Here is a 19,451-nt window from a genome sequence, read left to right on the forward strand (position 1 = left end):
GGGCTTCGGGTGGAGGGGCGGAGAGGACTTGGAAGTGACTGCTAGGAACTTTCTTGCTGGGGTGATGGAATGTTCTAAAATTGAATGTGATGACAGTTGCATCACTCTGAATACACTAAAACCAGATGAATCATACAATTTGAGTGAATTTTATACTATGAGGATTGTTATCTCAATAAAGTCACCATAAAAAGATTCCTGTGTGCCGGGAGCTGAAGGATGAAGAATAATGAATGAAACAAGGGAGAATAGGGTGAGGGGTTGGAGTCTCAAACACGGTGGATGAGGGATATTCAGGCAAAGGTTTGAAGGAAAAGAATATACCACGGCACGTGGTTTCTGTTGGTTTGTTTATTTCGTGTGAAATGATGTATGTCACACGTGTGCGCCTTTATCTGATTTCAGTGACTCGGCAAACACTATAGGATCTCGAGCGGCAGGATCTAGTAGAAACATGAGCTACATGAGTAATTGCAAATTTTCTTCTAGCCACATTTAAAAAATACAAAGAGGGGCACCTGGGGGGCTCAGCGGTGGAGCGTCTGCCTTCAGCTCAGGGCGTGATCCCAAGGTCCTGGGATCGAGTCTCGCATCAGGCTGCCCACAGGACAGGGAACCTGCTTCTCCCTCTGCCTGTGTCTCTGCCTCTCTCTGTGTGTCTTTCATGAATAAGTAAATAAAATCTTAAAAAAAAAAGCGTGGGTTTTTTTTTTTGCACATTAATTTTGATTTTTAAAAATATCTCATCAGGGGGATCCCTGGGTGGTTCAGTGGTTTATCTCCTGCCTTCGGCCCAGGGCGTGATCCTGGAGTCCTGGAATCCAGTCCCACATCGGGCTTCGTGCATGGAGCCTGCTTTTCCCTCTGCCTGTTTCTGCCTCTCTCTCTCTCTCTCTCTCTGTGTGTCTCTCATGAATAAATAAAATCTTAAAAAAAAAATCTCATCAATGAGGGAGGAATGTGGGGGTTTATAAAAGCAGGGGAGATCACCCAGTGTGGTTGCTGTTGCAATGAGTTGCCCCAAACTTACTGTGAGCTGAGCACAGCATAACTGTTATTTCACCATGCTGGAGGTCAGAAATCTGGCACGAGTCTCCCAGGGTAAAACCCAGGCGTGGGCAGGACTGGTTCCCCTGCACCCCTCCAGGGCCCCAGGGAGTCCCGGCTCCAGCCTTCTCCCACTTCCAGAGGCGCCCCCTCCCTGTCCCTCCTCCGTCCTCACTGCCAGCAGCACAGGGTCTGCACGTCTCTGGGACGCCCATCCTTTGCCTCCTTCTCGGGAGGACCTGGTGAGGATGCTGGGGCCCCCTGGGAACCCAGGGTCACCCCCACCTCAAGATTCATAACTTACCGCTATCTGTAGAGTTCCTTTCATAGCGCACAGTCACCGGTTCTGGGGGTCAGGGAGCAGTGTTTTTGGGGGCCGGTCATCACTTGTGCTGTGCGCCCCGTTCTGTGTCACTAGGTGAAGGTTGCACTGCGCCTTCTGGATTATTTCTTAGAACTGCAATGGGATCTACAGTGATCTCAACATACACGTCCATTTCATGTATTTATTTATTTAAAACAATTTTATTTATTTGAGACAGAGAGAAGGTGCACATAAGTGGGAGGGGGAGAGGCAGAGGGAGAAGCAGACTCCCCACTGAGCAGGGAGCTGGACATAGGGCTCCACCTCAGGCCCCCAGGATCACGACCTAAACCGAAGGCAGATGCCTGAGACCCCAGGCGTCCCTACGTGTTAACTTTTAAAAAGAAAAAAAAAAAGCATTAAGCTATTACTGATTTACTTACTGAGATTTTGGCACCCCTTCGATCTGGGGCTCACCCGCCACAGTGCTGAACAAACCCTCTCCTCTCTCTCGTTCTGCTCCTAGAGGGCATCACTGAATTCCTACTTAACTCGTTTTTTTTTTTTTTTTTTTCTTTTTTTTAAAGCAGAGGCTCTGGTTTTGGACAAATTAGAAGTCCAGAGGGGCGGGGATCCCTGGGTGGCTCAGCGGTTTAGCGCCTGCCTTTGGCCCAGGACGTGATCCTGGAGACCCGGGATCGAATCCCACGTCGGGCTCCCGGGGCATGGAGCCTGCCTATGTCTCTGCCTCTCTCTCTCTCTCTCTCTCTCTCTCTCTCTCTCTCTCCCTCTCTCTGTGACTATCATAAATAAATAATAATTAAAAAAAAAAAAAAAAAAGAAGAGGGGAATCTGGACGCAGAGAGAGGGGCCGAGGCACAGGCCGGAGAGCTGTGTCCCCAGGCCAAGGAAGGCCCAGGCCGGCCGGCGTTGCTGACCAAGCTTTGAGCTTGGACTTGCTCGGTGCGAAGGAGCCGCAGACCGGAAGGCGGGGATGTCTGCTTAGCACAGATGTCTCTTGCTATCGGGGTGTCGCGGGTCTGTAGGTTCAAGATTCCAAGTTCTCTGACGCACACAGGTCTTGCGTTGGGGTGTGGCGTCCCATATCTGCTTCCTGCACCCTTGGGCCTACCTCCTCCCAATCACACCTGGCGCGCTGCCTCGGAGCCTTCCAGAGTCAGCACAGCGCCCGGCCCCCCGGGGAAGCCCCGCGTGAACATCGGCCTGAGCCACACAACACGGTCGAGACGGCGTCCCTGCAAGGCAGCCAAGGGCCCCGCGACCACCTCAACCTGGAGTCACCCTTCAAAGGCAGGGAAGACAATACCTAAGAATATAGGGGGCGCCCGCTGGCCTGGTCTGTAGAGCAGAGCCCGTGATGCTTGAGCTCGAGGTTGTGAGTGCAGGCCCCACATTTGGTGTGGAAATCACTTAAAAAAAAAAATAGTATCAGGATGTCAGCTCCATGAGACCAGAGACCATCTCGTTCTGTACCCCCCCACCCCGCACCCCGTGCCTGGACTGCCTGCTGCACGGTAGGTGTTCAATAAATATTTGTGAAATGAATGCCTGGATGTTTAAACCAATAGTGAGCTTGTCAAAGTGCCTTTTTTGTTATGCGTGGCATTTTGGTGTTTTTAATTAACTGCCCACATTTTTTTTTTTGAAGATTTATTTGAGAGAGGAAGCGAGAGAAAGCCAAGAACAGAACCTCAGTGACCAGACGATTCTGGCCCCAGGGGAAAGCAGCCGCCTAGTGCTGGCTGTTTGCTCACTCTGAAGGGCCCACCGCCAATCCTTCCTGACAAATGTCAAAGTAAATATCACAGTAAAAAAATTTCAAGTAGCACAGGGAGCTACAGGATTTAGGGGCACCTCCGTGGCTTGGGGCGCCCGGGTGGCTCAGTCAGTTGAGCGTCGGCCTTCGGCTCAGGGCGTGACCCCAGGGTCCTGGGATCGAGCCCCCGTGTCCCAGGTCGGGCTCCCTGCTCAGCGGGGAGTTGGCTTCTCCCCCTCCCTCTGCCCCTCCCCCTGCTTGTGCTCATTTTCTTTCTCAAAGAAATAAAATCTTTGGGAACAACAACAAAAAAGATTTAAAGTACTTTGGGCAAATGCTTGGGTATTTTTCAAAAATGTTATCGATATGTAATTTACACATATGACTCATAACATATAACACATATAATTCCACTTATGCAAATGAGATGGCAGGATGCTGCTGCAAGGACTGCTTTTCCTGTCACACGGGGATCCTGGCCTCCTTCGGAAGGTCTGATCCCTAACGTTCACGTGCACCACCGTGTAACCAGCACCCCTGTGGGTGAGTAGTCCTCAATACTGACCTGGCACCTACTACAAGCCACGCATGTCATGGGTGCTAGGGATCCACTTAGTGATGTGCTGGAGCCCATGGGTGTTGACTACAGAAGTCATGATCGGAAACTGCATGCGCGCACCATGGTGGGAATATTTATTTTTAAAAGATTGTATTTATTTATTCATGAGAGACACAGAGAGAGAGGCAGAGACACAGGCAGAGGGAGAAGCAGGCTCCCTGCAGGGGGCCCGACGCGGGATTCGATCCCGGGACCCCGAGATAACGCCCTGAGCCGAATGCAGATGCTCAAGCGCTGAGCCGCCCAGGAGCCCCACGGTGGGTATATTTAAACTACGAGAACCCTCATCCGCTACAAACTAGGGCTTTATTTTTATTTTCCAGGTGGCTGCTTAACCACTACACCGCTGTCACGTCACAGAAAACAAAGCAGACAAAATCCCTGCTCCCGTGGTGCTAATTCTAATGCAGAAAACGGGCAATAAGCAAAATAATTACGAGAAGCGAACAGGACAATATCAATGCCCTGGAGAAAAATAAGACACGGGACAGGATAAAACGAACATTTATTTATTTATTTATTTATTTATTTATTTTTAATTTATTTAATTTATTTAATTTATTTTATAAAAGGAACATTTAGAGTGAGGTTATGACTTTAACGGGAGGAGGAGCACGTGATTTTAACGTGCTCTTAGAACAAAGGAGCAAACATTTCAGTGAGGGAGTAAACAGACACCTGAGGGAGAGAGGTTCCAGGTAAACAGCACGTGCAAAAGTCCTGGGGCAGGACTGGGCCTGGCCTGGCCTGTGGGAAGCACATTGAGTCGTGATTGGCTGGAGCAGAGAGGGTGGCAGAGCGGAGGGGGCAGGGGAAGGTCGTGCAGGGCCTTGCAGGCCAAGGACTTGGGCTTTACCCCCCCCCCCACAGGACCTGACGCGGGTGCTCAGGGGCGCCCTCCAGTGGCCGCCACGGGAGGACGGGGAGGGGCTGGAGCAGGTCCAGGCAGATGATGATGGGGGCGGGGTGGGTGGCCGCAGACCTGGGAGAGACTTTAAACTGATTCAACCCCGACGTTTTTAGGCTGAGCTCCTGGAATGAGAGTTCCCCCGCTAAGTTTGGGGCACCTCACCAGTGTCTAAGTGGAGATGGGGCAGGGCAGCCGGACCCCGAGTCTGCAGCTGGGACCAGCCTGCCTGGGCATGGGGTGGGGGGGTAGCCGGGTCTCTGACAGTTCCCAGAACGGGCCGGGCTGTCAGACCCTGCGGGGAGAGGGAAGACAGACACTATGACGGGTCTGGGGACAGGAGAGGCTGAGCTGCCGGCGCAGGAGGGACAGGTGAGTCGCGGGAGGCAGTCAGGGTTTGGCTCTTCCCAGGGCTGTTGCTGGAAAGAGCAGCAGAAAGTGGGCGGGAGACAGAACCTGGGGGTGCCGTGACCCCACGAAGGCTGAGGGTTTTTTTCCCCTTGTATTCAAGGAACATGTGTCGGGGGCCTGGGCGCTTTGAAAAGTCTGTAACTTCCCGGGGCGCCCGGGTGGCTCACTGGGCTGGATGACAGACTCTTAGACTCAGGTCATGATCCCGGGGTCCTGGGATCGAGCCCACGTCAGGCTGCACACCTAGTGAGCAGTCAGCTTGGGACTTGCTCTCCCTCTGTCCCTCCCCCTGCTCCGTGGCTCTGTCTCTCTCAAGTAAATAAATCTTAAAAAAAAAGCCCGTAACTTCCTGAGAGCCAAGGGCCAGAGGAAGGCCCTCCCACACTCCGGCTCCGGGGTGGCTGCTGGATTAGGCTGGGGGCCCGCGGCGGGGGTGGGGGTGGGGTGAGGACTTTTGGGCACACCCCCGCCCCCTGGGGAGAGTCCCCAACCTTGCCTGCACCCAGAGCTTCCACAAGACCCCAACCGAAGGGCACTGAGCTCCTGGGCAGGTGAACGCATCCAGGTGTGGGAGGGGGTTGTGCCCCAAACTCCACCAGGAAGCAGCCCCTGTACCCGGGACCCCTTGTCCGGTGGCTCCTGACACCGTTTACAAGACACAGGCAGGTCGAGCACTTTCTGGAATTCTGTGAGCTCTGCTAGCAATACATCACAAGTGAGGAGGGGGTGGGAACCCTGAGTGGGGGACCCAGGGGTCTGTGTGCATTTGGGCAGTGAGCCTCAGAACTGGATCGATTCGTAGGACACCCGCGGACAAATGACTTGATTCGGACAGAGACCCCACACGCCTGGTGTGCCAGGTGTCAGAAGGGCTGGGGACAGAAGGCATGTGCACAGGAGAACCAGCTCACAACCCCCATCTGGGCATCCCCGGCCTCATGTGACCCCTCCACCTGTGTCAGGGTTGCTGCTGGCTGGCGGAGAGCAGCAGGTGGAACGTGTTCCACGTGAGATTAGGTTCTAGGGTTACACCCACTTTATGGCTGTAAAGCAGGTTGTTCAGGCTGGACTTGGAGAACGTGAGGGCGGGTAGCTGGGATGAGAAGCCATGGCCTGGGCTCTTAGCCATACCACTAAACCCCTGCCCCACTGCCCCCGATAGAGCAGGGGACAACGAGGGCCTGGGGAGGGCCAGGCCGGAGGGCTGACTCCCCCAAGCCCCTTGGAGAGGGCTGGCTGGAGATGAAACCAGGGCACGTGTGGCGGGGGCAGATCTCAGAGCTGAGCTCCTCCAACACCCCAGCCCCCTGCGCCCCACCCCGATGTTCCTAGAGAGCAGCCCTGTGGAACCCCCAACACACTCTGAGACTCACGGCTTGGCAAAAATAATTTAATAATCCATTTGGACACTGGGGTCTCCATGCCCACCCACCCAGCCAGTCCCAGGCTGGGGAGCCAGAGGCCCCAGGAACAGCCCTTGGCAGCCCCGGCCGCTGCCCAGGCCCGAGGGGGGCGGGTTTGCCCGTAGCGCCTTTCCCAGCACCCCTAGTTCCTCGAGAAGCTGGGCCAAGGCAACCCCGCTCCCCTGAGCACAGCCCTGGCCTGCACCCTCAGACCCCCGTGCCCACCCCCGTGACCCAAAACCCGGGAGCTACAGCCCTGCGCCATGACACTGGGTGGGGGTCACAGGACACCTCAGCCTGGCCCTGGGGGAGGAAAGATGCAAAAGCAGCCAGATCCGGCCAAGCGGACAGCCCCGCGAGGTCAGATCCCACCCGCACGCTCGGTGTATGGGCAGCTTGTGCACTGGGCCCCGCCGGGGAGGCCGCGGGCGGCTCTAGGAGGGGGCGTGCAGCTGCTCCAGCCCGTCAGCGTACTGGAAGGCCGGCCCTGTCTCGTACTCGTACATGTCCAGGGCCACCTCGCAGCTCTCCCGCACCACGCGCTCGGGGTCGGCCGCGTGGGCCCGCAGGGCGGCCAGGCAGGAGGGCCGGGCGATGGCTCCCAGGGCCTCAGCGCACTCGTGCCGCACCATGGGGCTCTCGGCCCGCTGGGCCAGGGTGGCTGCCAGCTGGGGCACGGCCGCCTCGTGCTGCAGCTGGCCCAGGACGTAGCCGATCTCGTGGCGGAAGAGGGCGCTGCCACAGCGCAGGCCTGCGGGCGGGAGGGCGACTGGTCACTGGCTGGGCGGTGCCATCGGGGCAGGCGGGGGACCAGGAGAGGTGGAAAGGGGCTCCTTGTTTCAAGGACAGCCGCCCCAGCCCCGGTGGTCAGCGCTGCTCAGAGGGAGGGGTCTGCAGCCGGCGCGGGGGGGGTCCTGGGGGGGCCCTAAGGTCACAGCTCTGCCCTCCCAAAGGCCAGACAGGGCAGGCGTGGCCCTCCTGCACCCAGGGTCCCCTTCCAGCTGCTCCCGCCCCTCCGCAGTGATTAATAAGGGACAGTCACGGGCACCTGGCCCCCACTCCACACGCAGGTCGGGCTTTATACTGATGGCACAACCACCGGGAGACGTGCGGTGACCGCCCAGGACCAGAGGCCCCCAAGGCCGAGCCAGGACTCAAGGCCACCCAGCCCTGTGCTCCTGCCCGGCATCGCCTGGGACCCCCACCCTGTGGCCCAGGTCCCAGTGATGGCCAGACAGGAAGTGCCGGAGGGCAGCAGGGACCACAGGCCGCCCCGGGAGAGGCCTGCAGAGAGCGCCCTGGGGGCCTGGGCAGGAGTGACTCAAGTCACTCAAGTCATGGAGCCACACTCCCAGGGACCGGATCCCAGCTCTGTGGCTGCCAACCGCTGTCTGCTCAGGCAACTCTCTCCGCCTTTCTGGCCTCGGCCTCCCCACGGGAAGTGGGGGCAAGTGTGCCTGCCCGCCTCCGGGAAAGCCCGTGGGGGAGTCCGGGCACCGGGGCAGGACGCACGTTCCCTGGTCACTCTGTTCCTCCATTTCCGGGTGCGGCCAGGAGCCTGGGCGAGGCGCACCGACCGTGACCCCGACCCCCACTCACCCTCCGCTAGCGCCAAGGCTGCCTCTTCGCCGCCCGCATCGCGCAGGGCGAACATGGCTCGGTAGCGGTCGAAGAGCGGCCGGGCTTCGTCCAGCAGCACCTCCCGCAGCCGCCCCACATCCTGCTCCTCGGCCGGAGGGGCCGGGTCCACGGACAGGTAGGGCCCTGCCGCCACCGCCGGCTCCCTGCTGTGCTCCTGCAGCCACTCCAGCCGCCTGACGGCCAGCTGGCACGTCTCTGCCACCTGCGGGGACAGCAGCGCATGGGCGGCCACTGAGGACCTGACAGTGGACACGATGGACCCCCTGCCCCACCTCCGGGGGCTCGAGGGACTCGGGAGCTAACCAGTCATTCTAGGTGGAAACAGCCCTGCAGGGCTTGAGTGGTTAGGGAGGGAGGGAAAAGAGGAAGGAAGAGGAAGAAGAGGAGGAAGGAGAAGGGAGGAGGGAGAGGGAGGAGGAGGGAGAGGGAGGAGGAGGGAGAGGGAGGAGGAGTGCCCGGAGGGGCTGGGGATGAGGGGGCACAGGCGCCAGAGCTCATGGGGAGGGGTGACAGTGCGGAGCCCTCCCTCATGCAGGGCCTGGAGCTGCAGCGAGAATTTGGGGTTCCATCCTAAAGGTCACTGTCACGAGCACAGGAGAGCTTTCGCCACAAGAGGTTAGGAGACCTAGTTCTGCCTTGACCTCCAGCTGCCTAGAGGGGCTGGGGCGGAGCTTCCGGAGGTGAGAAGCAGCAGGTGAGAAACACACGTCCACGTGGATACCTGCACGGGTTCCGGTGGCCAAAGTGGAAGCGGCCCACGTGTCCAGGGACAGAGGAGTGGATAAATACAGTGTGTCCCCCACGTGCAGGCATGTCCCCCGGTCATGGACAGGAGCGAGGAGCCCACACGCACTACTCCGGGGACGGATCCCGAGCCCATGACGCTCAGGAGGGAACCAGAGACAGGAGGCCCCATGGGGTGTGAGTCCACGTGTGTGACACGTCCAGGACGCTTGTCCATGCATGGGGAGGGACTCGTGGGGGCCGAGGGCTGACTACTGATGAGGCGGGGCTCCTTCTGGGATGATGGAATGTTCTGGAATTAGGAGAATGTCGCACCCAACTGTGGATGCTCTAGAAACCCCTGAAGTGTTGAACCCTGTGGTATGTGACTAACATCTCAATAAAGCTGTTCCCTGAAGAACGGAGACAGGCAGGTGCTGGGAGAGCCTGGAAGAGGCCAGACGGGCTGGGGCGGGTGGGCTCCAGGGGATCCTGGTGCAAGGGCTGGACGGGGCTGGAGGGGACAGGCTGGGTGGGAGGGGAGAGGTGAGGCGGGTCAGCCGGGCGGGGTTTAGTGGGGGAGTCAGTCGGGTTTTGCTGACGGGGCAGCACCCAGACACAGGGGACGCTGGCCCAGGCTGGGGGGCGGGGAGGGGGTCAGGCCACGGTACCTCGATGACAGGGTCGGTGCAGTACTGCTTCAGGACGTCCAGAACTTCCGGGTTCCCGATGGCCCCCAGGGCCTCCCCTGGAAGAACCACGCAGAAGGCTCAGTGTGGTTAGGGAACGCCACGGACACCGGGCGGGGGCGCCCACCTGCACCACCCCCTCCTGTGCTCTGCTCCCCTCCCAGCTCGCGGTCTGGATGGGGGCACATCACAGCGTGGGGCCCTCGGTGAGCACGGAGCTTCCCAGGGCACCCGGATGAGTAGAGCCCGTCGGGGTGAGCCCCAGAGGAGGTTTTCCGCGGCGACGTGAGGGAGGAGGGTCAGCAGAGGAAGGCAGGGCCTGATGGAGGGGCCTGGGCTGCCCCAGGCCACACAGGCGCTGAGCGGGGAGACCCCAGCCGGCACGCACTCGCTCCCCACTCAACCCCTCCTCTGCCTTGCAGGCTGGCAGGGTACGCTGCTGCCCACCATCAACAACATCCTAATGGAAGGGAGTCCGGGCCAGGACCTGCCCCTGCCCTCCTCCCTCTCTCGCGGTCACTCACTCCGCTCCAGCCAGAGGGGCTTCCTTGCCACTCCTCCAAGGAGCTCACAGGGAACTGCCCCAGGACCTTTGCACGGGCGGCATCCTCTGCCTGAAGTACCTTCCTCCAGGTAACTGCCTTCACCCACATCTCTGTCCACTGATTACAAAAGGCAACACCTCTGGCACCCTCGCCCTACGCCCTGCCTCGTTTCTCCTCTTCTCCTCAACACTTACGCGTTCCCACCACCTCAGTCGGCGTTCTGTGATCACACACGCTCAAAATAGCAGAACTTCTGGAGAGGTGAGGTTAGGGAGAACGTTCTCGGTAAGGAGAGCTCTGACAAAACCAGTGACTGGCACGCTGAGAGTTACCGGGGCAGCCTGGGGTGAGGGCGGCTCGTGGGGCTGGACATCGGGGAACATGAGACACAGAGCAGGATGGACACCAGCTCCCCCTCCCAGCATGGAGGTGGTGGTGAGAGGCACAGTCTCAGCAGCCGGGGCTGGCCACGGGTTTTATGCATTTCTCCTTTCCGGTGTCCCTCGAGATAACAGGGCCTGGTACACGGCAGGTGCTCAGTAAACACTGGCCCAGCACATTACATGAACGAACGGAAGAGGAGACGTCAGGGGTTGGGGAGCTCGCCGCCTGGTTTTGTGTGAACAAGAATGGTTTTTAGTTTTCACATGTCTTTTTTTTTTTTTAGAGGCCCCTGGCCGGCTCCACCAGTAGAGCGCATGACTCTGGATCTCGGGGTTGAGAAGTTTGAGCCCACACTGGGTACAGAGATAACTTAAAAATTGAGTCTTTGGCGATGCCTGGATGGCTCAGCGGTTGAGTGTCTGCCTTTGGCTCGGGTTGTGACCCGGGGTCCCGGGATCGAGTCCCACATCAGGCACCCCACAGGGAGCCTGCTTCTCCCTCTGCCTCTCTCTGCGTCTCTCGTGAATAAACAAAATCTTTTAAAAAGATAGTCTTTTAAAAATAATTATCATTATTATTTTTAAATCAAAGGGGCGACATTTCCCGACGTGTGAAACTCGGGTGGACTCCCAACCTGAGCGCCCTCAAGGGGCCCGGCCCGTGGCCACGCCTCTCGAGCACAAGGACAGAGCGGAGTCCGGGCAACAGAGGCTGCCGGGCCCACGGGGCTGAACGTTTGACGGCCTGCCCTGTACAGATGAGGCCTGCCCGGGGTCGCGCGGGGAGGAGGCCCAGGAGGGGTGACGGCGGGGTGGAGGGCCGGCGCCCTGGCCACTCACCTGCCTCGTGGCGCACCATGGGCTCCTGGCGGGCGTCACGCAGCACGTCCACCAGCACCGGGATGGCCCGGGAGTCCTGCATCTGGCCCAGGCAGTAGGCCAGCTCGTGCTTGAGCAGGGCGGAGTCGTCGCCGAAGGCCCGGCTGATCCAGGCGATGGCCCCGGGGCCGCCGAGGCCGCGCAGCGTGAAGAGCGCCCGGAAGCGGGCCTGCAGGGGCTGCCGGGTGTCCACCAGCGTCCGCCCAATCGCCTCCACCTCCTGCTCCGTCACCATGGTGCCGCCCGCTGCCGTGGGCCCAGGCCTTCCGCGGCCCCACGTGGGCTGAAACGGGGTGGGGGGCTCCTGGATACGAGGACCTACGGGTGGAAAACCCAGAGCCCAGGTGAGAGGCACTTCTCATCCATCCGGGGATTAGTTCCCTGAAGAATCACACCCTGGGGGGTGTGTGTGTGGGGGGTCCTCCTACCTGCTCCCTGCCGGGCATGGGGGGAAGGGCAGGGTCGGCCCCGTGTACCCGCGGGGTCATCTACGTTACCTGCCCTCCCTGACCTCTCGCCTGTACATCAGCAGTGACTTCTGCTGGTCCCCTCCACACGGAAGCCAGAGGGGACACAAGGTCCCCGGGGACCCCCACTGTGCGTGCGGCCCTCCCACACTGAGTAGCCTCCATCGAGCAGTGTGAGCAGCAGGATGTGGAAGGAATGACACCGAGGGCAGGTCCTAAGAGACCCGGGGCTTCCTCCTCGCCGCTCCAGGACTACGAGGAGGCTCCCCCGGCCCTAAAGCGGCCCACTGGCCGGGGAACTGAGGCCTCCGGGCCACTGCCAGGGAGCGTGGGAGGCCGGCGGCAGCTCCCGCAGCCCTGGCGCCTTCGGCTGAAGCCACCACTGCCGCTGGCGGCCCAAACGCCACCTCACGGCGGCTCTGAGCCAGAGGCACCAGATCCCGATCAGGCCCAGATCCCGGCCGCCCCGACCGGGAGAGCATGTGCCGCTGCTCAAGGCTGCCAAGCGTGGGGCCGTCCGTTCCATGACAGGTGACTGGGCTGCAGGTGCTCCCAGCGTGTTCACTGGGTCCTTACACAATCCTCCCATGGGTCCTCGTTCTTCCAAACTCCTTCACGATCCCAAAGGCCCCGCGTGACCTGCCCCGACCTTTGCCAGGGCTCCCCTCCTCCTCCTCTACCCCTTGCACACTCTGTTCCAGCCACACAGGCCTCCTGGCTGTTCCTCCAACACACCTGGCCCGGTCCTGCCCCAGGACCTTTGTATGGGCTCTTCTCCTCCCCAGGAACGTTCTTCCCCAAATGCCCCCCATGGCCACCCTCTCACTTCTTTGGGTCTCAAATGTCACCTCCTCACGGAAGCCTTCCCTGATCACTCTTCACTGTTACTCTCTTCCCTTGTTCTACTTTTCTTCCGAGCACTTACCACCACGAGATATCACACAGGATGTTTATCAGTTTAGCTGCCTATGGTTGGTCTTACCCCTCACCAGAACCCTGAAGGCAGGGACCGAGTCTATGCTAATCACCACTGGACTCCCAGCACTCAGTAGGCCCTCAATAAAAACACCAGCCCTACCAGCAACAGCAGCTGATATTTACTGAGACCTGCTATGTGCCAGGCACCTCTTCGAGGCCCCTCACACTCATGAACTCATCTACCTGTCCCCATAACCTATGAGAGCGGTGCTAGGCTCATCGCCCTTTCACAGGTGAGAAAGCAGACACACAGGGAGCTTAATAACTTGCTCAGGAATAGCGTTGAGACTATAAATCCAGGTAGCTGGGCTCTAGAGTCACTCTAAACCACAGATGCTGTGTCGAGTGGGTGGACTGCGACACAATGACACAGCCGGGCTGGGAGGAGGGGCTCCACCTCTGTCCTCCAGACCAATGAAGACCTGGTTGACGCTTCATAAAGCGAGCAGTGGCACGTCGCAGCCTCTGGCTCCTGGCAGCGTCAGCACAGCTGACTGGGCTTGATGAGGGAGGTGCAGCTGCCCGAGCACAGGTGACCATCAGAGGAGGGGACACCTTGAAAGAGGGACCAGGAGAAGCCACAGAAGCCAAGGGCGCCTGGGTGGCTCAGCTGGTTGAGCGTCTGCCTTCAGCTCAGGTCATGATCCCAGGGTCCTGGGATGGAGCCCCGCATCGCACTGGGCTCGCCGCTCTCTCGCAGTCTGCTTCTCCCTCCCCTCTGACACCCTCCCCCTGCTCTGCTCTTTCTCTTTCTCAAATGAATAAATTAAAAAAAAAATCTAAAAACAAAAAGAAAAAGAAACCAGAAATGCCAGGAGTGAGCGAGCTACCAAGGCATCAGGGGCCATGAGACTGGTGTGGGGGTCACACAGCAAGCCAAGGGCAAACAGGACCCAAGACTCCTGACTCCCGGTCTGTGCGGAGGTCGCCCTGAGGCATGTGGAAAAGGCCCTTCATCACCCACACATCCCCCGGAGTCCTTAGATGCCCAGGAATGAGGGGGAATGTGGCCAACAGGGCAGCTCCAGCTGTGGGAGAGGAGGGGGAGGGGGAAATACGCCGCAGGGCTCTAGGGCAAGGCCTGAACTGCGGCAAAGTCTCTACATTTGGAATAAAGCCTATTAACAGCTCACAAGTCAGGTTTCCTTCCAGTCTCTGTTCAGATATTCAGTTATGCAGGCAGGAAGGAACTCTCGGAGCACCCGAGGTTAGCGACGCAAACCCTCCCTGCTCTGCCCTCCTCACCTGCCGGGGCTTCAGGGTCCCCCACAGCACCTAACGGCACCTGGTGTCCAGTGTGCATCACAGATCAGGTTTTTACCAGACAAGTTAGTGCCCCAAAGACAGGACTTCATATCATACATATACATACATGCACACTTGTACACGTAAATAAAAATAAATCTGTATCGCGGGGTGGGCACCTGGGTGGCTCAGGGGCTGAGCATCTGCCTTCAGCCCAGGGCGTGACCCCGGGGTCCTGGGATTGAGTCCTGCATGGGGCTCCCTGCATGGAGCCTGCTTCTCCCTCTGCCTGTGTCTCTGCCTCTCTCTCTCTGTGTCTCTCATGAGTAAATAAAATCCTAAAAAAAAATCTTAAAAAAGGAGGAGGAGGAGCGCTCACGGAGCGCCTCGTACAACTGCTGGCACCTAGTACGCGGCATCAAATGCTCCCGTGGGGAGCCCCGAATCCACCTCCCTGGGCTCAGGAGGGCACACCTCCTGGAAGCCCACAATTCAAGCCTTGGCCAGCTTTCCAGGGGGAGGCCGGGCGAGGAGGTGGGCGTGGGGTGCAGGGGAGCAGCCCCCACCCAAGCCGAATCTGGGGATCCGCTGGCCCCTGTGAAAGCCTCTTGATGGACGGTCCCCAACGGAGAGAGGAGACCAGGGTCCTCGGCCTCCCGTCCCCACCCGAGACTCATCTATTTTTTACTTTTAAGATTTTTTTTTTTACTCATTCATGATAGACATAGAGACACACAGAGAGGCAGAGACCCAGGCAGAGGGAGAGGCAGGCTCCACGCAGGGAGCCCGACGCTGGACTCGATCCCGTGACCCCGGGGTCACGCCCTGGGCCAAGGGCAGGCGCCGAACCGCTGAGCCCCCCAGGGATCCCCCCACCCCCGAGACTCACCCAAACCAAGAATTCTCAACAACATGTCTGGTAACCGACGGCCCCCCAGAAAGGGGTCGTCCCAATACGGGATCCCTCCCCCTGGAGGACACCCCGAGGAACCGGATGCTTCAAGACCCGTCTACGCGGATCCCCAAGTACCGGGTGCTTCACACCTTTGGTTCTCCCGGGAACTCGAGAAACGGGTGGCCCGGCAAGCAACACACGCGCCCCCCCCAACGAAGAGACCCCAGGCGACAGGGTCCCCAGAACCCATCAGGAGGCCCTCGACCCCCCCACCCCCACCCCCACCCCACGAATCCTAGAGACGGGACCTCCCCCCGAGGCGTCCTCCCCGTGCCAGCCCCCCAGGCCCGGGCCACGCACCGCGCTCCCTGCCGCCGAGACGCCCAAACGAGCTCCCGGAAGTCGAGGTCTCCGAGCTCACCCGCCCCCTCCGCGGCCACCAGCGTCTCACCAACCGCGACGCTCGCGGCACTCTCTGGGGGCCGCCATCTTCTCGCCCACGTGACCGGGCCGGACGGCACCAACGCAGCAGCGGGGGGGTTCCCGTCAAAGCCTCCGCGGCACGAGACCGGTCTGGAAGCTTGAGTCCGCATCGGTGCCATAGTCCACACTGACACATCAGAGGAGTCTAAAGGAATCCCTCAGGGGAGGGAAGGGCAACGCCCACTGTTTCCGTGGAGGACATGCTCTCCGGCTCCACACCCACTTCGATGGGTGGAAATGGTTTGTGCCGATTCAGCGACGCGGGGCTGGCTAGCGACGGAGCATGCGCCGCGTTCCTGGGCGTGGCCAAAGCCTGGGGGCGTGCCCAAACCTGGGGGCGTGGCCAGTGGCTTCAGGGGGCGTGGCCAATGGCTTCAGGTGGCCGGACTCGAGCTCCGGGCAGGCGGGGGCGGGGCGCATCTCGTGCTTTTTTTCGGACCCGAGCGAGTCCGAGTTCGTCGTTTACTTAACAAATAGCGGGGGCCGAGGGCTAGACAGCCTGGTGGCCTGGGGCAGACAGACGGGAAATAAGCGAGTGAAATGCACGCGGGGCGGTGACCCAGGTGAAGGAGTGTAGGGCGCGGGCGGGGCGCGTGGTCCCGGGGGGCGGGGCCGGAGCCCGCGGCAGGTGCGGGAAGGAGCGCCTGGGCCTGGGACGGACTTGGCTTTACTCCGCCGCACTGAGAAGCCCGGCGGGTTCTAATCAGGGCAACACGTGCGAAAAGTGTTTCCACTTTGCAATGTGGGAAAGAAGCATGGGTGGCCACGTTATTATGTATAACGGCGAGGAAAAAATGATTTGGAAAAAAACATCATCGCTCACCTGGGCCACCACAGCCCCTCCCTACCTGTCTTCCTGGCCCCCAGGTCTGTCCTCTCTGCAGTGGCCACCAGAGGCCACCTGTGGGCACCAGCTCCGGCCCTCCTCTGCCCACAGCCCTCCAGGGCTCCCACCTCCCCCAGGGTAAAAGCTCAAGTTCTCCCCTGACCCCCAAGGCCCCGCATGACCTGCACTGGGCCGGTCCCTACCCTTCCCTCCTCCCTGTCACCCCGTTGCTCACTCTGCTCCAGCCACACGGGCCTCCTTGCTTTTTTCCAACACGCCAGACCCAGTCCTTCCTCCGGGCCTTTGCATGTGCTCTGCCCTCTGCCTGGACGGCTCTTCCCCCTGGTACTCCCCTGCCTGGTTCCCTCCCTCCCCTGGGTCTCTGCTCCCGTGCATCTCCAGAGGGCAGTGGCTATCCTATTTTAAACTTTAACTCTCCCTCCTAGTAGTCCCAACCCCTTAGACCGTGGTACCTCCGCCCCAATGCCACTTTTTCTTTTTAGGTTTTATTTATGTTAGAAAAAGGGCATGCTTGCTCACGTGCACTCACATGCATGTGCATGAGGGGGAGAGGGGCAGGAGGAGAGAAGTGGACTCCCCACTGAGCATGGAACCCAACTTCCAGCTCCATCCTACGACCCACGATCATGACCTGAGCCGAAATTAAGAGTCAGTTGCTCAACCGACTGAACCACCCCAAATACTGCTCTTTGCTTCCTAACCCAAAACGTCACTTCCTCTAGGGTTGTGTTCTTCTCAGAGTCTATCCTCCTATTTTGAGTGTCAGTTCAGGGATTTTCCCAGGAGAGGGAACAGCTCGAGCAAAGGCCCTGAGGTGGGGATGGATGTGCAGAGTGCCAGCTGGGCTGGCTGGAGCTGAATGAGGGCGGTGAGGGGGCCCACTGGGCGGAAGTGATTTGCGCTGTGATTAATCCTGGCAGATGGTGGCCTTGGAGGATCCCCAATCCTCTTACCCAAAGCCCCTAAATACTTCCGCCACGAGGGTCACCTCCGGGCCTCTCCTGCTCCCGGTGGCCGTCATGCCGGGGCTGGCAGTTGAGGAGGGGATGGAGGGCTGGAGCCCAACCCCGCCGCTGTATGAGGAGTACCGCCCACCGCCTCTCGATGCCATCCGCCTGCCCAGGTACGCGCTGTACCTGCTGCTGGCAGCGCTCCTGGTGGTGGCTGTGGCCTATGCCATCGTTGGACACCTCATCAAGGACCTTGCCCACGACCTGGCCGGTGAGCTGCTCCCCTCAACTGTGGGCCCTGCTTGGGGTGGCACTGGGCCACTCGGGGGTGGTGGTGGTGGTGATGCGAGGGCCCGTCCTGGCCAGGGAGGGCACCGAGGGTGGGTGAGGCCCTGGGAGGCTCCTCACCCACATCCTCCTGCAGACTGGGCCTTTGGCCCGAAGCCGGACCAGGAGGACGCCCCCCGGGAGCTGCGCTCGAGCCTGGAGGGTGAGGATCTGGAGGAGCTGGACCTGCAGCTGGCTCTGGCCTGGCGGGGTGACGAGGACCCTGGCGGGGCTGGTGACGCAGCCCCTGCAGAAGCCCCCGCCCAGGCTCCCCGCCGCCCTTCCATCGCCTTCAAGGACCCACCCGGTCGGAGCTCCTTCTGGAGGCTGGCCTGAGCCAGGCCCTGCCCTCTGGCCCCGGGTCCTGGCTCTGAACCCCTTTGGCAGCTGTATAGACGACTCGTGCACACTGGACCCCTTGCTCCACTGACCTGCCCAGTCGTGGCGGAGGACGTTCTGTTTCTTGGCCGGCAGATTCCCGTGGTTGGTCACCGGTGCTTTCCGTGCTCCTTTCCCCGGTGGCCCCCGGAGCCAACCTCCACCACCAAGAAGATGTTTTATTTTTTAAAGATTTTATTTATTTATTCATGAGAGACACAGAGAGAAAGAAAGAGGCAGAGACACAGGCAGAGAGAGAAGCAGGCTCCATGCAGGGAGACCGACGTGGGACTCGACCCCGGGACTCCAGGATCACACCCCGGGCTGAAGGTGGCACTAAACCTCTGAGCCACCTGGGCTGCCCCAAGAAGATGTCTTAAAATAGTAACCAGGTGGCTGGCCGTTGCCTGGTACTTAGTGTGTGCCTGCTAGCGTGCTCGGGAGCCTTCTCCTCGAAGTATTTCATTGGATCCTCACAGGCCAGCTCCCCCCGACCCCCCGTAACAGATGGGAACATGGAGGCACAACGCCCAGAAATGATGTGCTTGGAGCTCAGAGAACTTTTTGCAGAAAGAGGCCAGTTGGGTGACCTGCCTTGGAAAAAGCAGGAGTCCCCAGGCGCGGTTCTGCTCCTGCTCTTAAGCCCGAATCTGCTGCACCCCCACCTCCCTGGCTCCTTCCCAGCTCTGTGGCCCTGCAGGATCCACCGCCTCTGGGGGTCCTGACTTCCCAACTAACCCAGGAACCCCCGGAGGGCACCGCATGAGGCTTCCCCTTCCCTTCCGAGCTTTGCAAGGACAGGCGCACGCAGTAGGAGCGTCACAGGCATGGCCCGGTGGCTGACGTGGGCTCACGCCGGCCAGGTCCTGAGCGCCTTCGCTCTCCCGGGTGCCCAGGTGCGCAGACCTCAGGAGGCAGGAGGCCCCGGGTATGCACAGGTGCCCCATAAAGGTGTGTGCAGTGACACTGGCATCCCCCCAACCCCTGAGGGCCCTACAGAGGCCCCCCCCCAGTCTGGGCTTCCTGCCACGTGCCTGGGCCGTGGCTGCCCAGTGGCAGCAGGGGTGGCACGGACGCTCCTTCTCCTGGGCAGGGCCCCCTATCTAATCAGCCAGGGACCAAGGTTGATGGACAGGAGAGCCCTGAGCCTGAGTCACCCGCTGCTGCGCATCCCGTTCTCTGGCCACAAGGGCGGGGCTGGGCCCCAGATGGGCCGCGGGCACGTGGCCCATCACCTCTCATCCGTGTGCTCATCCCATAGTGGCTGCGGGCCCACGGGGGTCCGGGAGCCAGGACGCGGAAGTTGAAGCCGGGGGTGAGGGAGATCTGGGTTCGGGTCCCAGCTCCAGCTGTTTCTGGGTGACCTCCGTGCCCCGGCCTCCTAGGGCTTCTCTGTGGAAGGGAGCGGGAGCCCTGCGTGCGGTGTCCGGAGAGGGAGCCCACGATGCCTGGAAGCCCTGACCCGGCCCGTGTCAGCCTGGCCGCTGCGGCGCGGGGCCTGGGGACCTGGAGGCGGGGGCCTGGGGCAGGGCGCAGGGTGAGGGCTGGACTCC

At 60.2% G+C, this 19,451-nt stretch overlaps 2 protein-coding genes and 1 long non-coding RNA gene across 4 annotated transcripts; 2 read left to right on the top strand and 1 right to left on the bottom strand.

The window, feature by feature from the left end:
• Positions 1-6,441: 6,441 nt before the first annotated feature.
• Positions 6,442-15,444, bottom strand: DOHH (deoxyhypusine hydroxylase). 2 transcript variants are annotated; one of them, XM_025456923.3, is made up of 5 exons: positions 15,274-15,444; positions 11,290-11,646; positions 9,504-9,580; positions 8,068-8,311; positions 6,442-7,219 (listed from the first exon to the last, which is right to left on the bottom strand). In XM_025456923.3, the coding sequence occupies exons 2-5, from the start codon at positions 11,561-11,563 to the stop codon at positions 6,903-6,905; spliced, it is 912 nt and encodes a 303-aa protein (XP_025312708.2). In that variant the 5' UTR covers positions 11,564-11,646; positions 15,274-15,444; the 3' UTR covers positions 6,442-6,902. The 2 variants fall into 2 exon arrangements, with proteins under 2 accessions (XP_025312708.2, XP_025312709.1); XM_025456924.3 differs by lacking the exon at positions 15,274-15,444 and adding an exon at positions 15,063-15,163.
• On the top strand, positions 9,580-10,998 carry LOC118351646 (uncharacterized). The gene is made up of 2 exons (XR_004807396.2): positions 9,580-10,154; positions 10,734-10,998. It is a non-coding gene; the product is annotated as an uncharacterized LOC118351646 (long non-coding RNA).
• A 591-nt stretch (positions 15,445-16,035) lies between the features above and the next one.
• On the top strand, positions 16,036-19,411 carry SMIM44 (small integral membrane protein 44). The gene is made up of 2 exons (XM_049098050.1): positions 16,036-17,464; positions 17,618-19,411. Exons 1-2 carry the CDS (start codon positions 17,164-17,166, stop codon positions 17,854-17,856), a joined length of 540 nt encoding a protein of 179 aa, XP_048954007.1. The 5' UTR covers positions 16,036-17,163; the 3' UTR covers positions 17,857-19,411.
• The last annotated feature ends 40 nt before the right edge of the window (positions 19,412-19,451 follow it).

Source organism: Canis lupus, chromosome 20, assembly GCF_003254725.2.
Source record: "Canis lupus dingo isolate Sandy chromosome 20, ASM325472v2, whole genome shotgun sequence".
Lineage (NCBI taxonomy): Eukaryota > Metazoa > Chordata > Mammalia > Carnivora > Canidae > Canis > Canis lupus.

What these genes read in the sequence shown, in the direction of transcription:
- DOHH (XM_025456923.3), bottom strand. Translation starts at nt 11,563, where the DNA reads ATGGTGACGGAGCAGGAGGTGGAGGCGATTGGGCGGACGCTGGTGGAC. An exon ending in CATGGTGCGCCACGAGGCAG is followed by an intron (nt 9,581 to 11,289) that starts GTGAGTGGCCAG and finishes TGGTTCTTCCAG; the next exon opens with GGGAGGCCCTGGGGGCCATC. An exon ending in AGCCTTGGCGCTAGCGGAGG is followed by an intron (nt 7,220 to 8,067) that starts GTGAGTGGGGGT and finishes TCCCGCCCGCAG; the next exon opens with GCCTGCGCTGTGGCAGCGCC.
- SMIM44 (XM_049098050.1), top strand. Translation starts at nt 17,164, where the DNA reads ATGGTGGCCTTGGAGGATCCCCAATCCTCTTACCCAAAGCCCCTAAAT. An exon ending in CCTTGCCCACGACCTGGCCG is followed by an intron (nt 17,465 to 17,617) that starts GTGAGCTGCTCC and finishes ATCCTCCTGCAG; the next exon opens with ACTGGGCCTTTGGCCCGAAG.